Source organism: Lithobates pipiens, unplaced genomic scaffold, assembly GCF_037356315.1.
Source record: "Lithobates pipiens isolate NorthernLeopardFrog02 unplaced genomic scaffold, aLitPip1_a1.2 Scaffold_19, whole genome shotgun sequence".
NCBI classification, from domain to species: Eukaryota; Metazoa; Chordata; class Amphibia; order Anura; family Ranidae; genus Lithobates; species Lithobates pipiens.
Genome location: NW_027507764.1, coordinates 336,612,605 through 336,634,869, shown reverse-complemented (window position 1 = coordinate 336,634,869; position 22,265 = coordinate 336,612,605). Strand labels below are relative to the sequence as shown.

Sequence of the window (22,265 nt, the reverse complement as noted above, 5' to 3'; positions counted from 1 at the left end):
GCTTTGTGAATGGCCAGCTTGTCTTCTAGGACATAGGTCTGGTGGTGGGGATGGGGGGGGGGGTTGGGTACTCACCGCACAAGAGGACAGGATGTCCTGTGCCGTGGCCCAGACGGAACGGAAGTACAGGTTGTACTTCAAAAAAATAAATAAAAAAAAAAAACTACTAAAGAAACTTTTTTTTAAATATCCAAAAACAAGGTGTGATCTTTCGTTTGAGACCACCGCTCAAAAGTGGGTGGAACTCTACTTCAAAAAGGAAAAGTTCACCTTTTAGAACATGTTATACCCATATTTAGGGTGTAACATTGTTCTGCCCTTCCCATCCTCCGTGTGATAGCAAGTAGTGTTTCCTACCCGCACCCCTGATCAGATTTGGGGAAAATGGCGCCTGTGCTGGGCTCCGCCCACACAGCCTTGTCATTCACAGGAATCTCAATGAAAAAACTACCACCTTACACCACAGCGGAGGAACTTGTACTTTGAATGAACTGTGGGCACACTTGGCAGTGTGAATGAATTACAAGCGTGCTTACAACTCTGAAAATCACAGCAGTACAGGAACAGAGCTGTAGGCTTTGTGTGCAAGAACGGGACATCGCAACTGCAAATTGCTGGTTAAATGCTTAGCAGGCTCCGGTTTTAAATAAAGTAACTTTTTTATCTGTAGAAATGTGCATTTTTTTGATGTAGCGCTAACCACGAAAGGGCTTCCAATTTATGTCCCAAGTTTCCCCACTAGTGTAGCAGCAGCCAGGCAAACAGCAACATTCACACCTCTGGCTTAGTAAACAGTCCAGGGGTTGTCTTTAAAAACTGACGGATGGGGGCGTGGCCAAGAGCAGCATGTGAGAGGACGCATCACAGAGCTCCCAGCCTTTGGAAACTGCCGGATTTCTGTCCACAACCTTGCTGGACCCACCTGACACTCCCGGTCCTGCCACCGGACACTTTGGATGCCATGCAGACCAGACTGCTCACATGGAGCTGAAGGATGCGGGTAAGCCTCTCAAAATGAAAAGACCACCCCACCCCCCAAGACATACACAAAACTGTCTGGGCTTACAGGGCAGAGAGGGGAGGAAGATGTGGATTGCACTCCAATTATACTATATGCAGCACTGGCGGAGGAGCAGCATTCACAAGAATCAGTTCTCCCGAGAGTGAGGTGGAGGAAAGGGGGGTGGAGGGATGAAGAGGCAGCACAACCCACCCTGGCAGACAGTCAGATACATAGTTGCACAGTTTATGTGCATACCTTACAAGAGCAATTTGGTGGCAAGACGGAGGAACTGGGCTTTATCCGCTATGAAATGAAAAAGATTAGAGAGTGCACCACAGCTGCAGAAGGTTGCATTAGCGACTTGCAAGACAAATTGGCCCCCCTAATCAGATTACAGTGAGACCCAAAGGCAAACTCACTCAAGTCAGATGACATTGAGAATTGTCTGAGGCGGAACAATGTGTGTATAGAGGGGCTTCCGGAGAAAATGGAGGGCAGGGACCCCACAATTTGTGGGGGGAAAAAATGGCTACTCAAGGTCTTTGGGAAGGATGTGTACGCCTCGTTTTACTTGATGGAGCGGGCACATAGAGTGCCCCCCAGACCTCTCCCACCAGGCCGTCGTACCCTTTTAAGCCAGACTCCTGAATTACAGAAGGCAAGGAAATGATACTCCATCAAGCAAGTTAACGGCACAACATACAATTTAAAGAGGAGTGCCACCTTAAAAAAAAAAAAAAAAAAAAGTCAGCAGCTACAAATACTGCACTTTTAATAAAGGAAAAACTTACCCGTTCCAGGGTCCAGCAATGTCGGCAGCAGATGACGAGCAATCGCTCGTCTCTTGGCTGCCCCCACCACCATCCTGTCAGGGAATTGGGAAGTGAAGCGTTGCGGCTTCACTGGCCGGTTCCCTACTGCGCATGCACAAGTCATGCTGTGCGTCTTCACTGGTCACCATTGTGTCCTGGGAACTGTGCGTTTCTCAGAACACAATGGGGGAGTGGGTCATCTGCGGCTTGCTATTCCCAGAAGTGGGTGCAGATACCTGGATTACACAGGTATCTGCACCCCCCTGAAAGGTGTCAATTGTGGCACGGGGGGGTTCCGATGAGCAGAACTTCCGCTTTAAAATTGTGCGTGCATCTCCAGACCCCCCCCCCCCCGACTACTCTGCGGAAGTACATCGCCGCAGAGCAAGATTTGCAGATGTTAAGAGGCTTCAACAACTCCAAGCTCCATACACCATGCTGATCCCGGAGTGACTTCACATCTCAGCTAGATCTAGATGCATCTGCTTGGATTGATGCAAACGGAAATTTTATCCGCCAGACCAGGAGGGCTGCAGTGGAGGGAGACCGATATCAGGCTCCACTGTACCTGGAGATGGGATGAACACAGCGAATTCTACCTTTATTCTCCCTTTCTACAGGACACCAGCGGTTTGGCTGGGAGAAAATAAAATTTTCTCCCCCCAGCGTTGCGAGCAATGAATTTTTCAAAATCTAAAAGTTTACCAGGAAAAAACGAGTCCATTCCCTTTAAATAGTACCAGTTGTGCTGCTCGAAGCAACCCTATGTTCTCCGTTTATCTACTTTCACTTCTCAACCCATGGAGTCGGTAACCGATCGCTAGCGAATGTTTCCACAGTCACACAGTGATGGAGACTGTTCTTAGTCCACCATTTTTCTTCACAGTTCAACCAAGCTGCTGTTACGATTCCAGAACCATTGACCTCACTTCCAGCCACTGTGCATTCACTGCAAAATTGTGCCTAAACACTTACCAATACCCTGTGGCTGGCAGGCCGGTATGGTATACTCGTCTGAACAGAAATATGTATTGCCCCAGGCATGAAGGCCGGAGGCTCCTTTCACCCTATCACAGACACTATCGCTTCTACATGAATAGTGTCCTGGAATATTAGGGGCCTCCAGGACCCACTTAAACATACCATGGTGTCCACCGTCCTCAGAAAGCACTCACCAGCTATTTATGCCCTCCAGGAAACTCATCTGGTTCCAGATACGGTATCTTGTGTTAACTTTGCATGGGCGCACCATCCCACGCACACCTATCAGTAGATTTCCAGGTGTATAACAAACTGATTGACACCAACGGAGGTATGTGATCCTGTCATGTAGAGTGGCAACTAAAAATGCATTTTGGCTGCTTTATATGTCCCACCTCCCTTTAATTCAGAGGCATTGAGAAACCTCCTGGCATGCCAGCTTAGGAATCCTGATCTACTTTTAATCACTGTGGGCAACCTCAACTGCTATATGGACATGTCCTGGATAAGCATCCCCCCAGGTGACTGGCCACACTATTGCCTGAACTGTGCTGTGAAAATTCATGGAGGTGGTGGGATGGATAGACCCTTAGCAACCTGCAGCAAAAAAAACAATTCTCCTGTTTTTCTAAAACGCATCTCCCTCTCCAAGAGGCCCCAACTTGCTAGCAATATTTAGGTTTGCCACATCACTAGTTAAAACAGCAAAACATTTTTGTATAGAAGTAAAAAAACATTTCCCTTTTTTTGACCATATCTCCTGTTGTCAGCTGCATAGGAGCCGGGGGGAAGCAGCACACTGCACTTCCCAGTGAATGGCTGTGCAGGGGTAATGTGTCAGGATTGATCATTAGAGGAGATAACATGGAGTTCCGATCAAAGCTATAGAACAGACCAACGTGTGCTCTCCCGTTTAGTGTGGTCAGTTTTTATTAGGAAAACAAAGGGACTGGCAGGAACACCATGGATGCTACACAAAGAATACAAATACAAAGAACAGGAGTACATGCTACAGCAGGCACATATCAGGAATATGAAGTGTGGGGGTAACAAACGCTTTAAGTAGTATTAGACCCTTAGTATAATAGACTTTAATTTCACTTAAATCCTCCCCCTAGCTTCTTTTCCCTACTTCCTTTACTCTTCCGTTTCTTTATCCATGCTGACTTGATTTGCTGATTCATAAAACAACCACAATCCAAAGGTCCCATCTACTGGCAGTACAGAGGGATCAGACACTTTGGATCATTGTCACTTACTGTTTGACCTGTCCAACTATCGATTTGATATGAGTGCACCACCATTGTTTTTTGCGTAAAAAACTGAGTTACTTATCGGTAACATCCTTTTCCGGGAGTCTTTCAGGACAGCCACCTTAGAGAGACCCTAGCTCCTCCCCTCTTAGGAAACACTGCCTTCAATTTCACAATTTAAGTCTCATCCTCCCTCCGTCCCTCAGTTCTTCCAGAGTACCTCCAGCCAACTGGGGAGACACAAGAACACGTCAAACAAACAAACTTTTAATCTTACCCGACAGTCTCATGTGATGAGTTCCCGAAGATTTCCAAAAACCTGGATGGGAACCGGTGCTGTCCTGAAAGACTCCCGGAAACGGAAGTTACCGGTAAGTAACTCAGTTTTTCCCAAGTCCGTCTTTCAGGACAACCACCTTAGAGAGGATAAGCGAGCACCTTACCTTAGGGTGGGACCACTGCTTGCAGCACTTTACGACCAAAGGCTTGGTCTTTGGCTGACATAAGATCCAGTCTATAGTGCTTCACGAATGTAGAAAAACTGGACCACGTTGCAGCGCTACAGATCTGTTCAGAAGCACCAGCCTGAGAAGTTGCCACTGCCCTGGTTGAGTGTGCTCTAATCCCCACTGGGGGTTCTAACCCCCCTGCCACGCAAGCCTGCCCAATGGCTGACCTTAACCATCTGGCTATCGTACGTCTAGAGGCTCTGGAACCCTTCCTAGCCCCTGGAAAAAAAAACACAAAAAGTGAATCAGACTTCCTGAACTGACTTGTGCAATCTAAATAATGAAGGACACATCTTCTAACATCCAATCCATGAAAAATGTGTTCCTGTTCTCTCACGGGATTTGAACAGAAAGTAGGCAGCACAATCTCCTGGACTCTATGAAAACTAGAGGCTACCTTAGGTAAAAAGGCCGGATCCGTCTTAAAAACCAAACGGTCCGGAAAAAACAGAAAAAAAATAAAAATAAAGAAAAAGGTGCCCTAACAGAAAGGGCTTTGAGTTCACTCACTTTCCTTGCCTTAGTGATCGCTACCAAAAACAGTTTTGAGAGTGATCAATCTTAACATCTTAACGAGCAAGATTCCAATGGCTCAAAAGGTTCTCCTGTGAGAACCTGTAAAACTAATGAAAGATCCCAAACTGGGAAGGGGGAATTTGTAACAGGTCTCTGCCTACTTAAGGCTCTAAAGAACCTCACTATCCAAGGGTCTGATGCTAGATGCCTTTCCAGAAATACGCTTAAAGCAGATACCTGACCCTTCAATGTTCCAAGGGCTAAACCTTTATCTGCCCCTGCCTGCAGGACCTCTAGAATGGCTACCGAGCTGCGCACACTGAAGTTCTCTGAGCACCAGCTATTGAACCGCCTCCATACCTTCAAGTAAATGGTCCAGGTTTCCTTTTTCCTGCAACTTAGGAGAGTGGCTACTAAACGATCTGAGACCCTTTTTCCCCCTTCAGCAATTCCTCCTCAGTAGCCAAGCTGCAAGGTTCCACCACTCCACCTGAGGACAGCAGATTGGACCCCGAGAAAGGAGATCCGCCTGGACTGGGAGAATCCAGGGGGGTTCCACAGACAGGCCCTTCAGAACGGACAACCACGGCCTCCTGGGCCAGTGTGGCGCAATTAGAATAAGGGTAGTGTTCTCTGCCTGAAACTTCCTCAACACTGTAGGAATCAGAACGGGAGGGGGCAAAGCATAGCACCTGGAGAATACCCAACTCTGTGCTAATGCGTCCACCCCCAACTTCCTGCTTAAGAGCCCAGTTGCCTTCTCTCAGTGTTCTCCTGCTGAGGAAATCTGCTACCAGATTTTGCTCTCCTTTCAAATGGATCGTTGAAAGGGACAGGACATGTGCTTCGGCCCACCTGAGGATGGCTTTTGCTAGGGCCCATAAGGATCCGCTTCTGGTGCCCCCCTGCCTGTTGACGTAAGCCGCTACCGAGGAATTGTCCGACCTGACTCTTACATGATGTTCCCGGAGTTCTCTCTGAAAGGTCCCGAGAGCCAGATCTACTGCTCTCAGCTCCCTCCAATTCGAGGATCTCTTAGACTCCCTCTCCCAGGTATCCTGTACCAAACGGGAGTCTAGGTGCGCACCCCAACCTGAGCCGCTCACATCGGTTGTAACCACCCTGGATATTGGTAAAATTCATTCTAGACCTTGTGACAAATTTGCTCCCTTTCTCCACCACCAAAGGGACCTCTTTACCCGAGTTGGAACCGAAACCAGAGAGTCCAGAGACCCCTGGCTGTAGTCCCAAACCTTCAAGAAGAATAGTTGCAGAGGACGGTAATGTAACCCCACCCACTGAACTGCTGGGAGCGTGGATGTCGGCAAGCCCAAGGCCGACATGACCTTCCTCACTGAGATCTGACGGCTGCCCTGGAGAAACAACAGTGCTTTGTCTACCCTTTGGATTTTCTCTAAGGGAAGGAAGACCTTTTGTTCTGTTGAGTCCAACACATATCCCAGGAAAGTGACCCTTTGGGAAAGGAATTAAGTTGGATTTCTCTAGGTTCAGAATCCAACCCAGGCTCACTAACAGGTCTTTTGCTACCTGTAGATCCCAAATCAACTGCGCTGGAGAAGGGGCAAACAGGAGAAGATCGTCGAGATACGCGATCACCGAGATTCCCCTGAGACGCAGGAATGCCAGAACTTCTGCCATCACTTTGGTTAAGATACTGGGGGTGGAAGAGGATAGCCCAAAGGGAAGTGCTTTGAACTGAAGGTGTAGCACCCCGACTGAGGTTCTCACTGCCAGCCTGAGGAAACGCTGGTGGGTCTCTGCGATGGGAATATGCAGGTATGCATCTTTTAAATCTATCGATGCCATGAAACAGTTTGGTGGAAGAAGTGCCTTCACCGAGTAAACTGAATCCATCCGAAACCTTCTGTAGGTAACAGACATTCAGAGGCTTCAAGTTCAGGATGAGCCTGAACTTTCCCGAAGGCTTGCGAACCACAAAAATGTGAGAATAGAAGCCTTTGCCTGTCTCTCCTGCTGGGACCCGTACTACCACTTCCTGTTCCTCTAACTCCTGAAGAGAGGAAAGAAGGGCAGACGATTTTTCTGCACACTTTGGCAGCTCGGTGACGAGTCTCAGAGGCGGGAGCTCTGAAAACTCCAAACGGTAACCTCTTCTGATGATCCCCAACACAAACTGATTGGAGGAAAGCCCCCAACCTTCCTCCCACCGTGAACCTGTCATTGAGACTTTTTGGGCTGTTCAGGAGGAAGAAAAAAAGCGCTCCCCCACGCCCCTTGCACTCCCAACTTTTCTTCTGCCGATCAGTTCTAGGGGCTTCAAATTTTTTTCTGAGGACGAGTCTTTTTGACTGCTCCCCACATTTCCTCTTAACGGGAAAGGCCTTTTTCTTATCAGCCATGCGATCTAGCACTGCTTCAAGAACTGGCCCAAACAGCAAGTCTCCTGTAAAAGGGATCCCACAGAGCTTTGCTTTGGACGCATTGTCCCCCTGCCATGTCTTCAGCCATAAGGCCCTCCTGGCTGAGTTGGTCAGAGCCGAGGACCTTGCAGACAGTCACACAGATTCAGCTTAAGCATCCGCACCATATGCTATCCCCTTAAACAGCATGGGAAAGGAGGATAGAATAGTCTCCTTTGCCGTCCCTGCTTCAATGTGCGTATTAATCTGGGTAAGCCAATACTCCATATTACGAGCCACCACTGTGGCTGCCATGGCAGGCTTAAGATTTCCCTGTGAGGAATCCCAGGCTTTCTTCAGAAGTGAATCCATCCTTCGATCCATAGGGTCTGAAAGTACCCCCATGTCCTCAAAGGCCAGATCAGTATGTCTGGACATCTGAGAAAAGGCAGCATCTAACCTGGGAGATTTATTCCAGACAAGAGCCTCCTCTTCCGCAAAAGGAAACCTTTGTTTTAATGCACCAGAAAAGAAAGGTTTTCTTTCAGGATCCTGCCATTCCTTACTGATGGCATCGATCAAGGCGTCATGAACCAGGAACACCCGCTTTTTCTGTTCCCCCAGGCCCTTGTACATCTGATCGTGGAGTGACAATGCCTTCTTTTCCTCTTGTATGCCTAAAGTGGTATGAATAGCTCCCAAGAGCTCATCCACTTCTTCCAGGGAAAGTTTATACCGTGAGGTTCTTTTGGATTCCCCATCCAATCCCTCACCGTCAGATTCCCCTTGGGAGTCTGAGACAGCACTGTCAACTTCTTCCTCAACTTCCTCTCTGGAACCCCCTGGATTCTCCCCACCCACGGGAGGAACATCCACTGGGCTAGGTGGGTACACTCTGCTGCGCTGGTGGAGGAGTGCTCTGGGGCTGAGGCCACTGGAAACTAGAGAAGAGCGTTTTGAAGGACTGGAAAGTAGTAGAGAGTTCCTTCACAGAAGCTGCCAGATCTGCACCCTGTTCTGCTGCCTGCTCCCTAACCAACCCTTCAATGCACTCCTTAAAAAGTGCCTTGGACCAGGAATCCCCCATAGAGGCTCTACATGAAGGACACTTCTTCCTAGAACCATGGGGGGACTTGCTCGTGGCTTTCTGAAAAACAATAAGAGTACAGCATAAGATTTAGATTTAAAAAGAAAAGAAACACCAGCGCTACTTAGACCACCAGGAGTGCCCCCCCCCCCCCCCCCTAGGATCAACCACCACCAGGATCCCAGACACATTGCCCTTTCCCCCCCGACCACCAAGGGGGAAAAAACATCAGTGGAGCTACTGATTATAAAGTAAGGGAACACCTCCCCAGGGTTCCCATTACCTTTGAGTGGCTGGTGCTGTTAGCCCCAGGAGTTCTTGAAGCCTCTGCTTCGGACATTCTCCTGTTAAGGAAGAGTGGTACGAACGTGCCTCCGACAGCTGCCTGTACAACTTAGAAAGAGAGGCTGCACCAGCCGAACACTTGGTCCCCTTTCACAAACCGCATCCGGAACCAGAAGATGTGGATCCAACGAAGATGTCCGCCCCCTCCAACTCCAAGCCGACTGCAAACACAGGGGGACCTAGGACATCCTGTTGCAGCACCCCACTGGGCGAACGAACGGCTGGACCTCCCCAAACTTCCTGCTCTCCCCAAGCGAAGTTTAGAGTGTGTGCAAGACGGTCAGTACGAAAGTCGAGCTCTCCAGCCGACCGGAGTGCCAAAAGTAGTCCGATAGACTATCGGACCGCCGAGCGGAGCCAGAGAGACCCCTGTCTCCTCCACTCCAGATAACGTAGCCTCAGTCTCGCCGACTGATTCAGCTAAGGTTCCTTAGCGGTATCTCCCCACCGGAGGAAACACCATAACTGAGGGAGGATGATACTTAAATCGTGAAATTGAAGGCGGTGTTTCCTAAGAGGGGAGGAGCCAGGGTCTCTCTAAGGTGGCTGTCCTCAAAGACGGATTTGGGAAAATATTGAACCAAAAAAATAAAAAAATAAAATATAAGTAACTCAAGTAGATAATGCGATTTTCTTTTACTGTGCCACAAATTTTAAAATAAGCAAATTCCCTCCCCTTCAGTGAGGCTGTGCCTGCACTGCTTGGGTTAACTGATGTTTTTTGTTCAGGGGATTGAAGAATGGAGTTATACTTATATAATCCTCCCAGCACAAGGGTCGTCTCTGCAGCTTCCGCCCCTCCCCCCTCAGGATCTAGTGCAGTGGACTCTTCCCAACGTCATCACCTCCATTGATCTGGTCAGGACATGAACGTGCCATTGGAGCAGCGGATCGGGTTAATACACAGCAGGGATATGCAACTAGCAGACCTCCAGCTGTTGCAAAGCTACAAGTCCCATCATGCCTCTGGGTGTCATGCTTGTGGCTGTCAGAGTCTCGCTATGCCTCATGGGTCTTGTAGTTCTAAAACAGCTGGGCGGTCCGCTAATTGCATATCCCTGATATACAGCTACCTGGTCACCCCATGATATAAAAAAAAAAAAGGAAGAAGTAGTTAACCCATGCATTGCAGGTACAGCCCTACTGCATGGGGGGGGGGGAATTGCCCCGAGTTCAGCTTTAACCATTTGTGCTCATGATTTTTTCTCTTCCCGGGTCTCATTTCAGCGCTCCAAACTTCCAGCTGGGACGTATGCCCTGAGCAGATCAGAAACCTGTCCCATGACTCCATGCATACTAGGTTTGTCCCATGTATGCACTGTACAGGTTACTGAAGCTATTTTGCTGTGCTTGGCTGAGGCATGAGCTACTGTCTGAAGGTCAGTGCGACTTGGAAGACATCTGTGCGGCTTCTTGCACAGAGGTCCATGCAAATCACACCCAAGATTGCCAAAAGTGGTGCAAGAACTTTTTCAAATCGATGCAGCAAAGGTGTCACCACACAGATTTGAACAGTGCGATTGCTGGAAAAAGGGTGGGACTTGACATGTGATTTGACCTGTCAAATTGCACGACAAGTTGCGCCAATGTGAACGAGAGCTGATGCTGCTTTTGGCCAATGCATGCCCTGTACAGACAGCAGCCTGTATTATGCATTTGTCAGCCAAAGACAGCACCAGACAACAGAAAGGGCAGAAGTTCATTCTGTTCATGCCTCTGCCAAACACAGGAGGGAAAAAAAAAAAAAAAAGAGTGTTAGTCACCTGTACTGTGCATGTATCAGATATACACAGCTCTGCCACTGCATTACCTAAGCAGGGCACCAAGCATCATGCACTTATTCAGCGAGTACATTAGGGTGGCTCCAAGGAGATCCTGAAGTCTGAAGGAGCCACCCTATAGGCCAGTGCTTCTCAACTCCTGTTCTCAGGACCAACAGGTCAGGTTTGCAAGATAATGGGAATAAATCATAGGTGATATCATTTGCTCCTCATTGATTGCAGTATTCTAGTCTGTAGTTCCCCAAGGTAATAATTACAATCTGGCCTGTTAATGAGTCCTGAGGACAGGAGTTAAGAACCCCAGTTATAGGTAGAATATCTACACACTGAACTTTCAAAAAAGGGAGTCAAAAAGCAATATTAATGTAAGACATGCTACTACATATTTTTTTTAATATTTCATTAAAAGTTTAACACTTTAAACCAGGTTAATAATCCATCATGAGCTCTAAACCTGATATCCAATCCTTCAAATGAGCAACAATCTCACCTGGCCTGTAATTCCTGTGATTAGTGCCACCTTCCTGGGCTTGCCACCATTGGATGGGGATCCGTTTCCCTGATTGCATGCCATGCTTCAAGACTGTTGATCTGCGTAGAGAAGAGACCGGCTGTGTGTGTTCAGCAATGTCAGGCAAGATGCACTAAGGAAAAAGGAAGGGACAGGTAAGACAGGTTATACAAGTGCCTCAAGAGTTAAATTGCAAAGGCAAGGGAGGGGGCTGGATAAGGTGGCTATTGGTGCTGAACGCCCTGCTATTCCAAAGAGAAGGAAACAATTACTGCGCTAAAACACAAAGGAGGGGAAACGTCAGTAAATGGTAATGTGACACATGGCAAGGGGCGTGTTCCTGTAAGCAAATGGGTACGGACGAGGAAGCTCAGGTGTAAATCACATACCAGGAGGATCACAGGTTTGCTAAATAAAACACATACAATGCATGTCTGGCAGTAAAGGGTTATAAATATAAACCTGCAGAGGAAAAGACAGGATCTACAATGTGTGAGTGAAGTGTAAATCTATAGGAGCACGCGATCTACAATGTGAGCGCAAAATGTAAATCTATAGGTGCACACAAGATCTACGTGTGTGAAGTGTAAGTCTATAAGAGCACATGGGATCTACAATGTGCGAGCAAATTGTAAATCTATAGGGGCAAACAGGATCTACAATGTGTGAGCGAATTGTAAATCTATAGGAGCAAACAGGATCTACAATGTGTGAGTAAACTGTAAATCTATAGGCGCACACAGGATCTACAATGTGTGAGTGAACTGTAAATCTATAGGCGCACACATGATCTACAACGTGTAAGTGAACTGTAAATCTATAGGCACACACATGAACTACAACGTGTAAGTGAACTGTAAATCTATAGGCACACACAGTATCTACAATGTGTGAGTGAAGTGTAAATCTATAGGTGCACACAGGATCTACAATGTGTGAGTGAAGTGTAAATCTATAGGTGTACACAGGATCTACAATGTGAGTGAATTGGAGCACACTACAGCAACCACCTTGTCAATTCAGTGCCCTCACACAGATATACAGAGGACAGTGTAGCAGGTGTACTGGCAATGGGCATGTTCTAGTCTGGTGCTGCTTGGAAATTGGACATTGTAAAAAGCAGGAAGTGATAATTACTGAGCTGAGAGGGGACGTCCAGGAAGATGGCTGTTTCCTTATTAGCAGAGCTGGCGAAGAGAACAGGAAGACACACACGGGCCAAATGAAAAGGTAAACGATTGCTGATCATCAATTTTATACTCCTCGCTATTCGCTTCCTGGTTCGTCCATGAGATTGAATGCAGCGGCTCCACCGACAACCAACCAGAAGCTGCCCTCCGCTCGCGAGGCCCGCCCAGCGCTCCACCCTCCTCTCTGCTCTGTCACACTGACACCGCTCTTGTTCCAGCGTTCCACGAAAGTGCAGAATCCAAGAGCGGCGTGCGCGCTCCCCGGCGCTTTTCAGGCACTGCGCATGTGCAAGCAACAGTGCACGTTCATCATCTTCTCTGGAGCTGTGTGTGGATGCTACATGTTGTTACAAATTGCTCTTCTTCATATAATGTAGCTCACAAGACTTCTCTGGCTAACGACAAATAATACAAATACGACTGTAATAGCTGCTGCGTTTTTTAAATATTGTGTGCATGCAGTCTAATTTTTTTAACTGGGTGATGCTGCCAGCCAGGGCATTTTTTAAGGCAGGGCAAAAGGGACAGCTGCCCTGGGCCCCATCATGGTTGTGGGGCCCAAAGAGCCTGCCTTATACTTGCCAACTATCCCAGTTTAAATTCGCTTGTCCATTGAAGTTTTAGTCCTGTGCTGTATCTCAGTGTGAAGTGCTGCTACTAATGCTGCCCAGGTCTGCCCTATTGTCGTGTACAGATGACTCACCTGCAGACACTGTTTACATGTAAATGACCTGCATTGATATGTAAATGAATATGGCATTCGTATGTAAATAACTGCGGACTGGTGGCATTTATATGTAAATAAAAGTGGCATTCATTATATCCACTGTCACCTATACTGAATGCTGCCCACTGGGGAGGTAAAGGGGCACGCGTAAAAATCCTGCCTGCAACTGTGTTTATTAAGCCTAACATCAGCCTGTTCTGCAAAGGTAAACAAATTGGTGGGGGGGGGGGGGGGGGGGGGGGTAACCTCTAGCAACCTGTCAGTAAGCGGTAATAATGCACTGTAAAATGCAGCCACTGTGCCCATCAATTGCAGCCACTGTGCCCATCAATTGCAGCCACTGGGCCATTAAATGCAGCCACTGTGCCCCATCAAATGCAGCCACTGTGCCATATCCAGTGTTGCCAGTGTGCCCCCCACCGGCCCACCATCTGCACTTAACTGTCTCAGTGGGCCAGCTCCTCGATGCTCCCCGATGTTTTCTCCTGTCCTCTCTTCCCATCCTCTGCTATGATTGGATGCCTGGTGTCCAATCACAGCGCCAGTCCTTTCAGCCAATCAGGTGACAGGTAACAGATTCGAGCACCTGATAGGTAGAGAGACGGTTTAGTGTTAGGAAAGTGAATAATCATTTGCTTTTCTAACACAGCTGGGCGCTCGCAGGTCTCTTTTTTTAAGCCTATTAGATCCTAGTCCTCTATTCAGGTGCTTCAAAAACACCCCCCGTCGCTTTAATTCAGGCGCCCTGTGCCTCAAAAGAGGCTGGGTGTCTGAATATGGGGTGGCAGTGGCGGCCATGGATAGATTCATGCAATGCATAAACCTATTGGTGCTAGAGGGGGTGGTAGGAGAGAAGGAGAAAGGAGGCAGCACCCATGTGCCCTTATGGACACACCGCCACTGGTGACAACGCTGCTCCTGCAGCTTGGGGATATTAGGAAGGTTTTAGGGTGAAAGTATTTTACAATTGGCATCCCAAAACTTTTGGAATTTTAAAGTCTTTTTTTGCATAAAGGTAAAAAAACCTTCAGTAAGAAACCCCCCCCCCCCTCCCCATACTTATTTCAGCCCAATCGTGATCCAATGATGTGCACAAGAACAGCTATTCTCCCGGGGTCTCTGCCTCATTATTGACTGAGCCGTTGGCTCCGGCTGCTGTCAACCACAGCCAGTGAGCAGGGGCCAAGTCTTATGGACACACACACACAGAAGGGTTAAGAAGCAAACATGGACAAGTGCCCCATAGCAAGCGGCTTGAGATGGGGGCAATCAGAGAAGAGGAGGTGCCAACGGGGTACCCAACAAGGGAGATTCGGGGGTGGTCCTGCAAAACCATTAAACAGAGCAGGTAAGTATAATATGTTTATTTGTTTGTTTTTTTCAAATGCATTTACCTTTTAATATCACTTGAAGTCTAGGTATGATAATTTGTACATAGTTGGACTGGTCCAGCTTGGAGCAATGTAAGTCTTGTATGTCTGTGCCATACTTATTGGATCCCTGTGAAAGCTGGAAATCGCTGTACTAGTCCAGTGATCTCCCCTCAGGAAACTCTTTGCATTTTCTCAATGAATGTAAAGTGTTCTCTGATTTAACAAAGCAAGGCAGGCACAATCTCCACCTTGTCCAATCAGAGAATGCTTTGCATTCATGAAGAAAATGTGAAGTGTTCTCTGAATGTCAAGCTATTAACCCCCTGTACCCACAATGCAACAGGGCATTTGCTTGTGTATGGACAACAGGTGGATGAATTACAGGATTTGGCTCCTCCAATGACTGAGTGGTTTACAGGTTCTTCATTGCAGAAGGCACATGCTATTTCTTTTCTATAATAAAGATTTACCAAACTTTTATTTTCAGACTACCTTGGTGCCAGAATGAATTAAGTCCCAGGCATACTCCAGTGGTATGTATATAGCATACCTGTGGGATCTCCATAGAAGCTGAAAATCACTGTACTAGGCGCTGATGCCCCAGTGATCTCCAATAGCTTCTGGGTCTCGTGCTGAGCTGCTGCCCTGCTGCATTACAGACACAGGCAGTTGCTTGGGTACCATTCAGAGAAAGACCTGCATGGGTGGTGATGTCGCAATCTCCTCCTCATTTAGGCTGGGTTCACACTGAGGAACGAAGCGGCTCGCAGCAGGGGGTCTGGTGCATCTCCATTCACCGTTTCAGGTCACATTTCAGCCTGAATGTTGGGCTGAATTCAGACCTGAAACAGACCAGAAGACGCACAGGACTCCTGTGCAATTTGCACTGGAGCCACTCTGGAGGTGTTTGAACAGGCTCCACATGTGGCACAGGGGGGACGCCCCCCTAATCCATGCATCCGGCCCCTAATCTACATGAGGTGCGCCAGACGCATGAATTCCAATATTTTTTGGTATTTTTTTTGAAGCACGTTATTAGTGCCTGGGGCTCTAATTGGCTTCAAAAAAGGGTGGGGTTCTTCCCCCAGAGCCCACCCACTTGTGTGCCAATAGAAAACGAATATTCGCTATTGTCTTCCTACTTCTCCTCCCGGCCAAACAGGAAGCGAGAGAAGCGCGATTGGCCAAGAGGAGAAGCGATTGTATTGGCCAGTACCGGGGGGCAAGGAGGATGTACAGGGAGATCTGCAAGATGGCCGTTCTGCATCCGTCTTCTTCTCTGCATCACCGCCTGGAGCCTGACCGCGTTTGGGTGATCTGTTTTCTGCCCTCGGGATGGGGGCGATCAGGTGGTTTGTTTGATACAGCGATCATGTAGCTGTTAGTTATGAAGGGGTTAATTTTATGCATGTACTCTAGAGCTGTCAGTTAAATGATTAACCGTCCACATACACAAATAAATTGCCACTTAGGTGACATGGAGAGAGCTACATCTGCTGCTTTATATTAATAATGGTCTTTTGTAATATTTTGTTTTAATCTTGTTTTTCTGTAATACTTTGTATTACTTAATCTGAGTTGTGGGCATGCAGGAAGCACTGCATACACAGTGTGTGAAGATGATAGCAGCCAGGAAGTAGTGATTCTAGTTAGTAGTCAGGGTTAGTGATACTATCTTTTACACATCTACATTCTGCTGAAACTTCAACGTGTCTTTCTGAATCTGTGATCCTTATTAGACATAACTGCAAGGGAGTCGATGGAGCGATAATGCCACTCCCTTAAGAAAGGATTAAGAGACACGTGTACCTTTCTGACATATCACACTGACCAACAATGCAGGCCTGGAATTGTATTTCACTGCTGTAGTAGGATGAGATAGTAAAAAAAGGATAATATGAAATAACATAATATAATAAAGAGGAAACAATAATAAAGTGAAACAGACTGAAATGTGGTACATTTACTGTACCTATCAGTCTTCTTCATTACATGTTAACAAATGTATACTTAAAGTAGAAGTCCGGTCAAAATCTACCTAAGCTTAAAGGGGAGTTACAGGCTAAAATGCAACAAGGTCTTAAACAAAAGAGCACCCCACACCCCCTAGTTTTTGGATATCTTTTTTTTTGTCTTTTTGGTACCTTTTTGTGTTAAATTTCAGCTGGTGAGGTAAGTAATTTCTGCGATTACATTGGGCCCTCCTCCTGAAGGCTCCACTGCCGGTTTTCTTTACTAGCAATGGCAGCACCTGCCCCCGAAGCTGATGGATAGATCAGCTTGGGGTACTGAAATTGCGGACACCCTGGACAGGTAAGTGTCCTTATATTAAAAGTTAGCAGCTACAGTATTTGTAGCTGCTGACTGTTTATTTTTTATTTTTTTTATACAGGCTGGTACTCCGCTTTAAACCCACTACCACCCCCATTCTAGAAATGATGTGTATACTTAAAGTGGAGGGCTACCCTAAAAAACAAAACAAAAAAAAAACATTAATATTCCTAAAAAGATATAAAAAAAAAATGTGAAAAAAAAAGGTTTTTACTCACCAGAAACCCCTGTTGCTACACAGTCTTCCCAATCTGCCTCTTCCTATTCCGCGGCACTGTTTCTTCAATTCCTCCTCCTTGGCGAATGGCCCGTTATCTTCTGGGACATGTGTGTGTCCCAGGAACCAACGGGGCCGTTAACAAAGCGCCGCACAGCTCACGCATGTGCACTAGGAAACGGCAGTGAAGCTGCAAGGCTCCACTGCCTCTTTCCCTTAGTTAGGATGGCGGCGCCGGCAGCCGATCCGATGGACAGATCGGCCTAGGGCGGCCGACATCGCAGGCTCGCTGGACAGGTAAGTGTCCTTATTAAAAGTCAGCAGCTACAGTGTTTGTAGCTGCTGACTCTTAAAAAAAATTAAAAATAAATGTCCGTAATGCCCCTTTAATCTAAGGGAGCTCAGGTCCAGTCACACAATCTCCCCAGCGGGCCGAGCTTCAGGGGACAGCAATAATGACTGCAGAGCCTTGCCGATGACGTTACCCATAGACTTACTATGGGGCATCTGTTGTCCAATGTCCCTCCTTTTTCCTGAAGCCAGAATTGCAACACAATCATATGACTTAGATTAGGTAAGAACATACATCTTTCCTTTACAGGGTAGTTAGTATAGGGCTTATAATCAGGGCCAGACTGGGAATAAAATCCAGCCCTGGAAATTTTTTTATACCAGCCCCATAGCATTATTATACCAGCGCAACAGCATAACGTCAGTATTTTCTTGTTCATAAAAGGGAAAACTGTGCATTTTATAGCACATTTGAAGAGTGTATTATATATAGATAAGACAGCTATGAAATCACATAGGGCTATAAGCAATATAAGCAAATTCCAGTTAAAAGTGGTCAATCATCAAGGACGACCCCAGGAACTCAGAACATCGGGGGGGGGGGGGGGACCAACTTCTGCAGAAGTAATACACTAAGGTAAGGGGGGTGGGTTACTAATATAAGGGGGAAACCGTTTATATCAGTGCCATTATCGTATTCACTCCCCGCCCTTACATCAGTGACCCCCCCTTCAGACTGGCCTGGCGGTGCTGTCACTGTCCTCCTCTCAGGTGCACCGTGCAGGGCTCAGTCAGTTGGCTCCAGGTTGGTGGGTCTGGTTTTATCCTATAGTCTCCACAGTCCACACAAGTCTGACTTCTCCCATGACTCCCATCCTGGCGGCGCTCCCACTCTTGACTCCTCTCCAGACTCCCTCAGAGACTGCAGACATGATACAGGAGATGGTCAGAGACTGCAGACATAATACCGGAGATGGTCAGAGACTGCAGACATGATACAAGAGCTCAATGCAGCCTCACCAGTGCCCATCAAATGCAGCCTCACTGTGCTCATCAAATGCAGCTTTACGCTGCCCATGAATGCAGTCTCACTGTACCCATGAATGCAGCCTCACTGTGCCCATCAATGCAGCCTCACTGTCCCCATCAATGCAGCCTCACTGTTCCCATCAAATGCAGCTTTGCTGTGCCATGAATGCAGCCTCACTGTGCCCATGAATGCAGCCTCACTGTGCCCACGAATGCAGCCTCACTGTGACCATCATTTCAGCCTCTCCTGTGCCCCATGTCCCAGTCTGCAGTTCCTGTCTGTGGGAAGGTGTGCTGTTGATGCTAAGTAAGGTACCTTGCATGCCAGCAGGATATCCATGATGGCCAGCAGCAGGCAGGGTCTGTTCTCGTTTTGGATGGGGACGGTGCTCCTTCCAGAGGATCTGTTTGCTGTGAGATGAAGTGGTCCCTGGCCACCTGCACCTTCAGCCGTCCTCATTTTCCGGCCCCAGTCAGCCTGTCCTCTGGTCCTGGGGAAGTGGAGAGCACTGGGTGGGAGCTGGAGAGAAGGGGGAGCAGAGAGTACTGGTGGGGTTGGAGAGCACATGGGTGGGGGAAAAGAGCAGGGGGGAGTGGAGATCACAGGGGTGGGGAGTGGAGAGTGCTGGGGGGGAACTTGAGAGCAATGGTGGGGGCCAAAAAGAACAGGGGTGGAGAGCACGGGAGGCTGAGAGCTCTGGGGGGGAAGAGTTTGGGGTGGCGAAGAGCACTGGGGGTGGAGCTTGAAAGTACTGGGGGGCAGAAAAACAGGGCTGGAGAGCACTGGGTGGTACAAAGCGTAGGGGGAAGTGGAGAGCAATGGGGGGAGCTTGAGAGCAGCACGGGGGACTGGAGAGCACTATGGGGGGCAGAGAGCACTGGCGGGGTTGGAGAGCACATGGGTGGGGGCAAAATGCAGGGGGGGTGGAGAGTACAGCGGTGGGGAGCGGAGAGTGCTGGGGGAAGGTTGAGAGAGCACTGGAGGGGGAGCCAAAAAAACAGGGGTGGAGAGCACAGGGGGGCAGAGAGCACTGTGGGGGGGCTGGAGAGCAATGGATGGAGCTTGAGAGCGCAGAGGGGCAGAAAGAACAGGGGTGGGGAGCACAGGGGGCTGGAGAGCACTGTTGGGGGTGGAGAGCACTGGGGTGGGGGCTGGAGAGTGATGGGGAGAGCTGTAGAGCACGGGGGGGGGGGAAAGAACGGGGATGAGAGCACTCAGGGGAGGGGAGAGCACTGGGATGGTGGCTAGAGAAGGATGGGCAGAGCTGGAGAGAGGGGGGGGGGCAAAAAGAACAGGGGGTTGAGAAAACTGTGGGGGGGGGGCTGGAGAGTGTGGTGGGGGGGAGAGCACTGGGGGGGAGAGCACTGGGGGGGGAGCCAGGAAGCACAAGGAGAACTGGGGGGGGCAGTAAAAGTAGTTGGATTGAATAGGAGGAGAAGCAGGGCATATAGAGGAGATGAGCTTTCTATATTCCTCCATGCAGCCGCTGAATGCTTGATTCTCTTCCTCTCCCTCCTGCAAGCATTCAGAGGCTGCATGGAGAAATATAGAAAGCTCATCTCCTCTATATCGCCTGCTTCTCCTCCTATCCAGGCACACAGGCTGGCATCTCCTCCTGTGGATCACGGAGCTGGGTCTGTGTTCGGCGGCCGTGCTGTAACATGGTCCCGCCCCCCCTAGACCGGCTTGTGTGATAGGCGGAACACTGGTTCTCTCTACTATCACACAAGCTGGTCTAGGGGGGCAGGACTGTGTTACAGTGCGGCCACCGATCGCAGACCCAGCCAGCTCCATGACGCAGGAGAGAGGGGAGCAGTGCAGCCGTGAAGCAGCCCCAGGGCAGGCGGCCTACCGGGAAATGGGTGGGAATAGGTTTAAGGCGTTGATCGGACTTATACTTTAAAGTGTATTTCCACATTTGCAGCCAAATTGGGATAACAACTACTTTATACTTGTTGCAAGTCCTTATTCACATAGCATAACCTAAACAAATATTCTATTCTGGACCCTTCAGCAAGAAAAAAATCCTTGCTAGTTCTCTATTTATGAGGGTGGGTGAGCAGCGTATTTGCCATAATTCACCCTGTCTATACTGTGCAGGTAGATCTTCATGATCAATTGTAACTAGAATTGAACACAGTCTTTTCAATCAAAGGGTTAAAGGTGTAGAGGATGGGCTTTTTGCATTGCATTTTAATGAGGACAGACTTTGGACAAGCTTACCCTAATATTGTTCAAAAAAACCTTACAGTTAGTCATGCTGTGTGAATGGGAATACATAACAAACATAAATCATGTTTTTATTAAATGTAACTACAGAAATGGAAATATGCTTTAAAGAAGATCATTTCTTTTTTAACTCCCTAGGAGACTAGGTGCCTATAGTACTTGGACCCATTCAGATCCATTCCTTCCTTTCTTAGCAGTGTGGTTGCACAGGTATCTCCCCTGTCCGACAACACTGCTAGCAAGGATACAAAATATTTTATTGCTTGCTCTGTTTCTGGCAGCAGGAGCAACTGCAGAGACCAGTGCTACCATTCATCAAAACAGATCCCACAGCTGGCAGTGCTGCATGTTTATCAGGGTTACTTTTTTACAACCACAGCCCACCCGATGGCACAAAGCCATAGTGTTGTGTGAATTTTCAGTTTTACGACCTGTGATCAGCAATGTGAGGCGTGTGTGTTATACATGGCAATGGTTCAACATTGCGGATCACTCATTCATAATTAGCAAAAGCTCACACAGCACTTAACCAGTCTGTGATCCATCAGCTGGAATGTGGATATGTACAAGCAGCCCTGATAGACACACAGAGAGCCACAGCTCTAACTGATCTGTCATTTTTTGAATGAACAATCAGCGCTGCTTGTTCATTCATATTAATAAAAGTTAATTCAGCTTACCCCCACAGGAACTCCCATAATTTGGGCTTCAAAATGGGGTGGGGCTACAGCTAGCATATAAAGTTATTTTTAGGGGACAACAGAGCCATCAATCCAACTGGGACCAAGTGCTATATGCATTGGTTTCCCTAGGACGTTAACTAAATATATGAATACATAAATAAATAATGATAGTTCTGTTTTAAGGCATATATAACAGATTCTTATAGCTGTGGCATCACCCTCCATAACACAAATATGGTAAATCGTTTTCTGCATACTTACCGTCATTTTCCTTTCCTGTTACCTCACCCTGGCAGCACAGATGGACATGGCTTTGCCCCTAGTCCCCGGACAGCCCTCCAGCTTAGTACAAGGACTCCTCACTCTTGCTCCCCTGTTTCTAATAATTTATTCCTACAACAAAATACAAATGCAGGAAATATTGCTGCCATGGTGAGATGCATAAAAATGAACATTGAGATAAGTATGCAGAACAAAAATTCCTGTATTTCTAGTGTCTCCTCATGGCAGCACTGGTTGGAGCTATGAACAAAAATCAATCAGCGCAATATAATGTGAATAACTAATGTGAATAATAAATAATTAATACTAATTACTAAAGTAGCCACTGTCACTTAAATTTATTTCATTTCCACCTGTAAAAAAATATTTTATGGTGACTTATAACATAACTAAAACCATACATAACATGATCCGTGAATAATAAATTGTGTAAAATGCAATGTAATATATATCATGCAAATTTATGATGAATGAAGAAAATAATTGCTGCACTACTAAATATATATCAAAACGTTTGCAACATCAATAATAGTAATCAAATCCACTGCTACAGAAAATCTTATATCAACAGTTAATTTAAATAATGACAAGAATCAATTCACCAAAAGTGCAAACAAGGATGAGTGCTCTCCACTAGGGATGGGCGAACGATTCGGCCCGAGTATAAGTTCCGGCCGAACTTTTGTTGTTCGGACGTTCGGCGAATAGCTGAATAAACGGGTCGTTTGACCAT

At 47.4% G+C, this 22,265-nt stretch overlaps 1 protein-coding gene across 1 annotated transcript in view; it reads right to left on the bottom strand.

Annotated features, from left to right (window-relative positions):
* GMDS (GDP-mannose 4,6-dehydratase) overlaps positions 1–12,485 on the bottom strand; it is a 762,090-nt gene extending 749,605 nt beyond the window's left edge. Inside the window, exons 1-2 of the mRNA XM_077492101.1 lie at positions 12,317–12,485; positions 11,159–11,312 (exon numbers count right to left, since the gene is read on the bottom strand). Of these exons, the coding sequence (XP_077348227.1) occupies positions 11,159–11,242 (84 nt within the window). The 5' untranslated portion in view covers positions 11,243–11,312; positions 12,317–12,485. The remainder of the gene's footprint in view (positions 1–11,158; positions 11,313–12,316) is intronic.
* Positions 12,486–22,265: the final 9,780 nt, after the last annotated feature.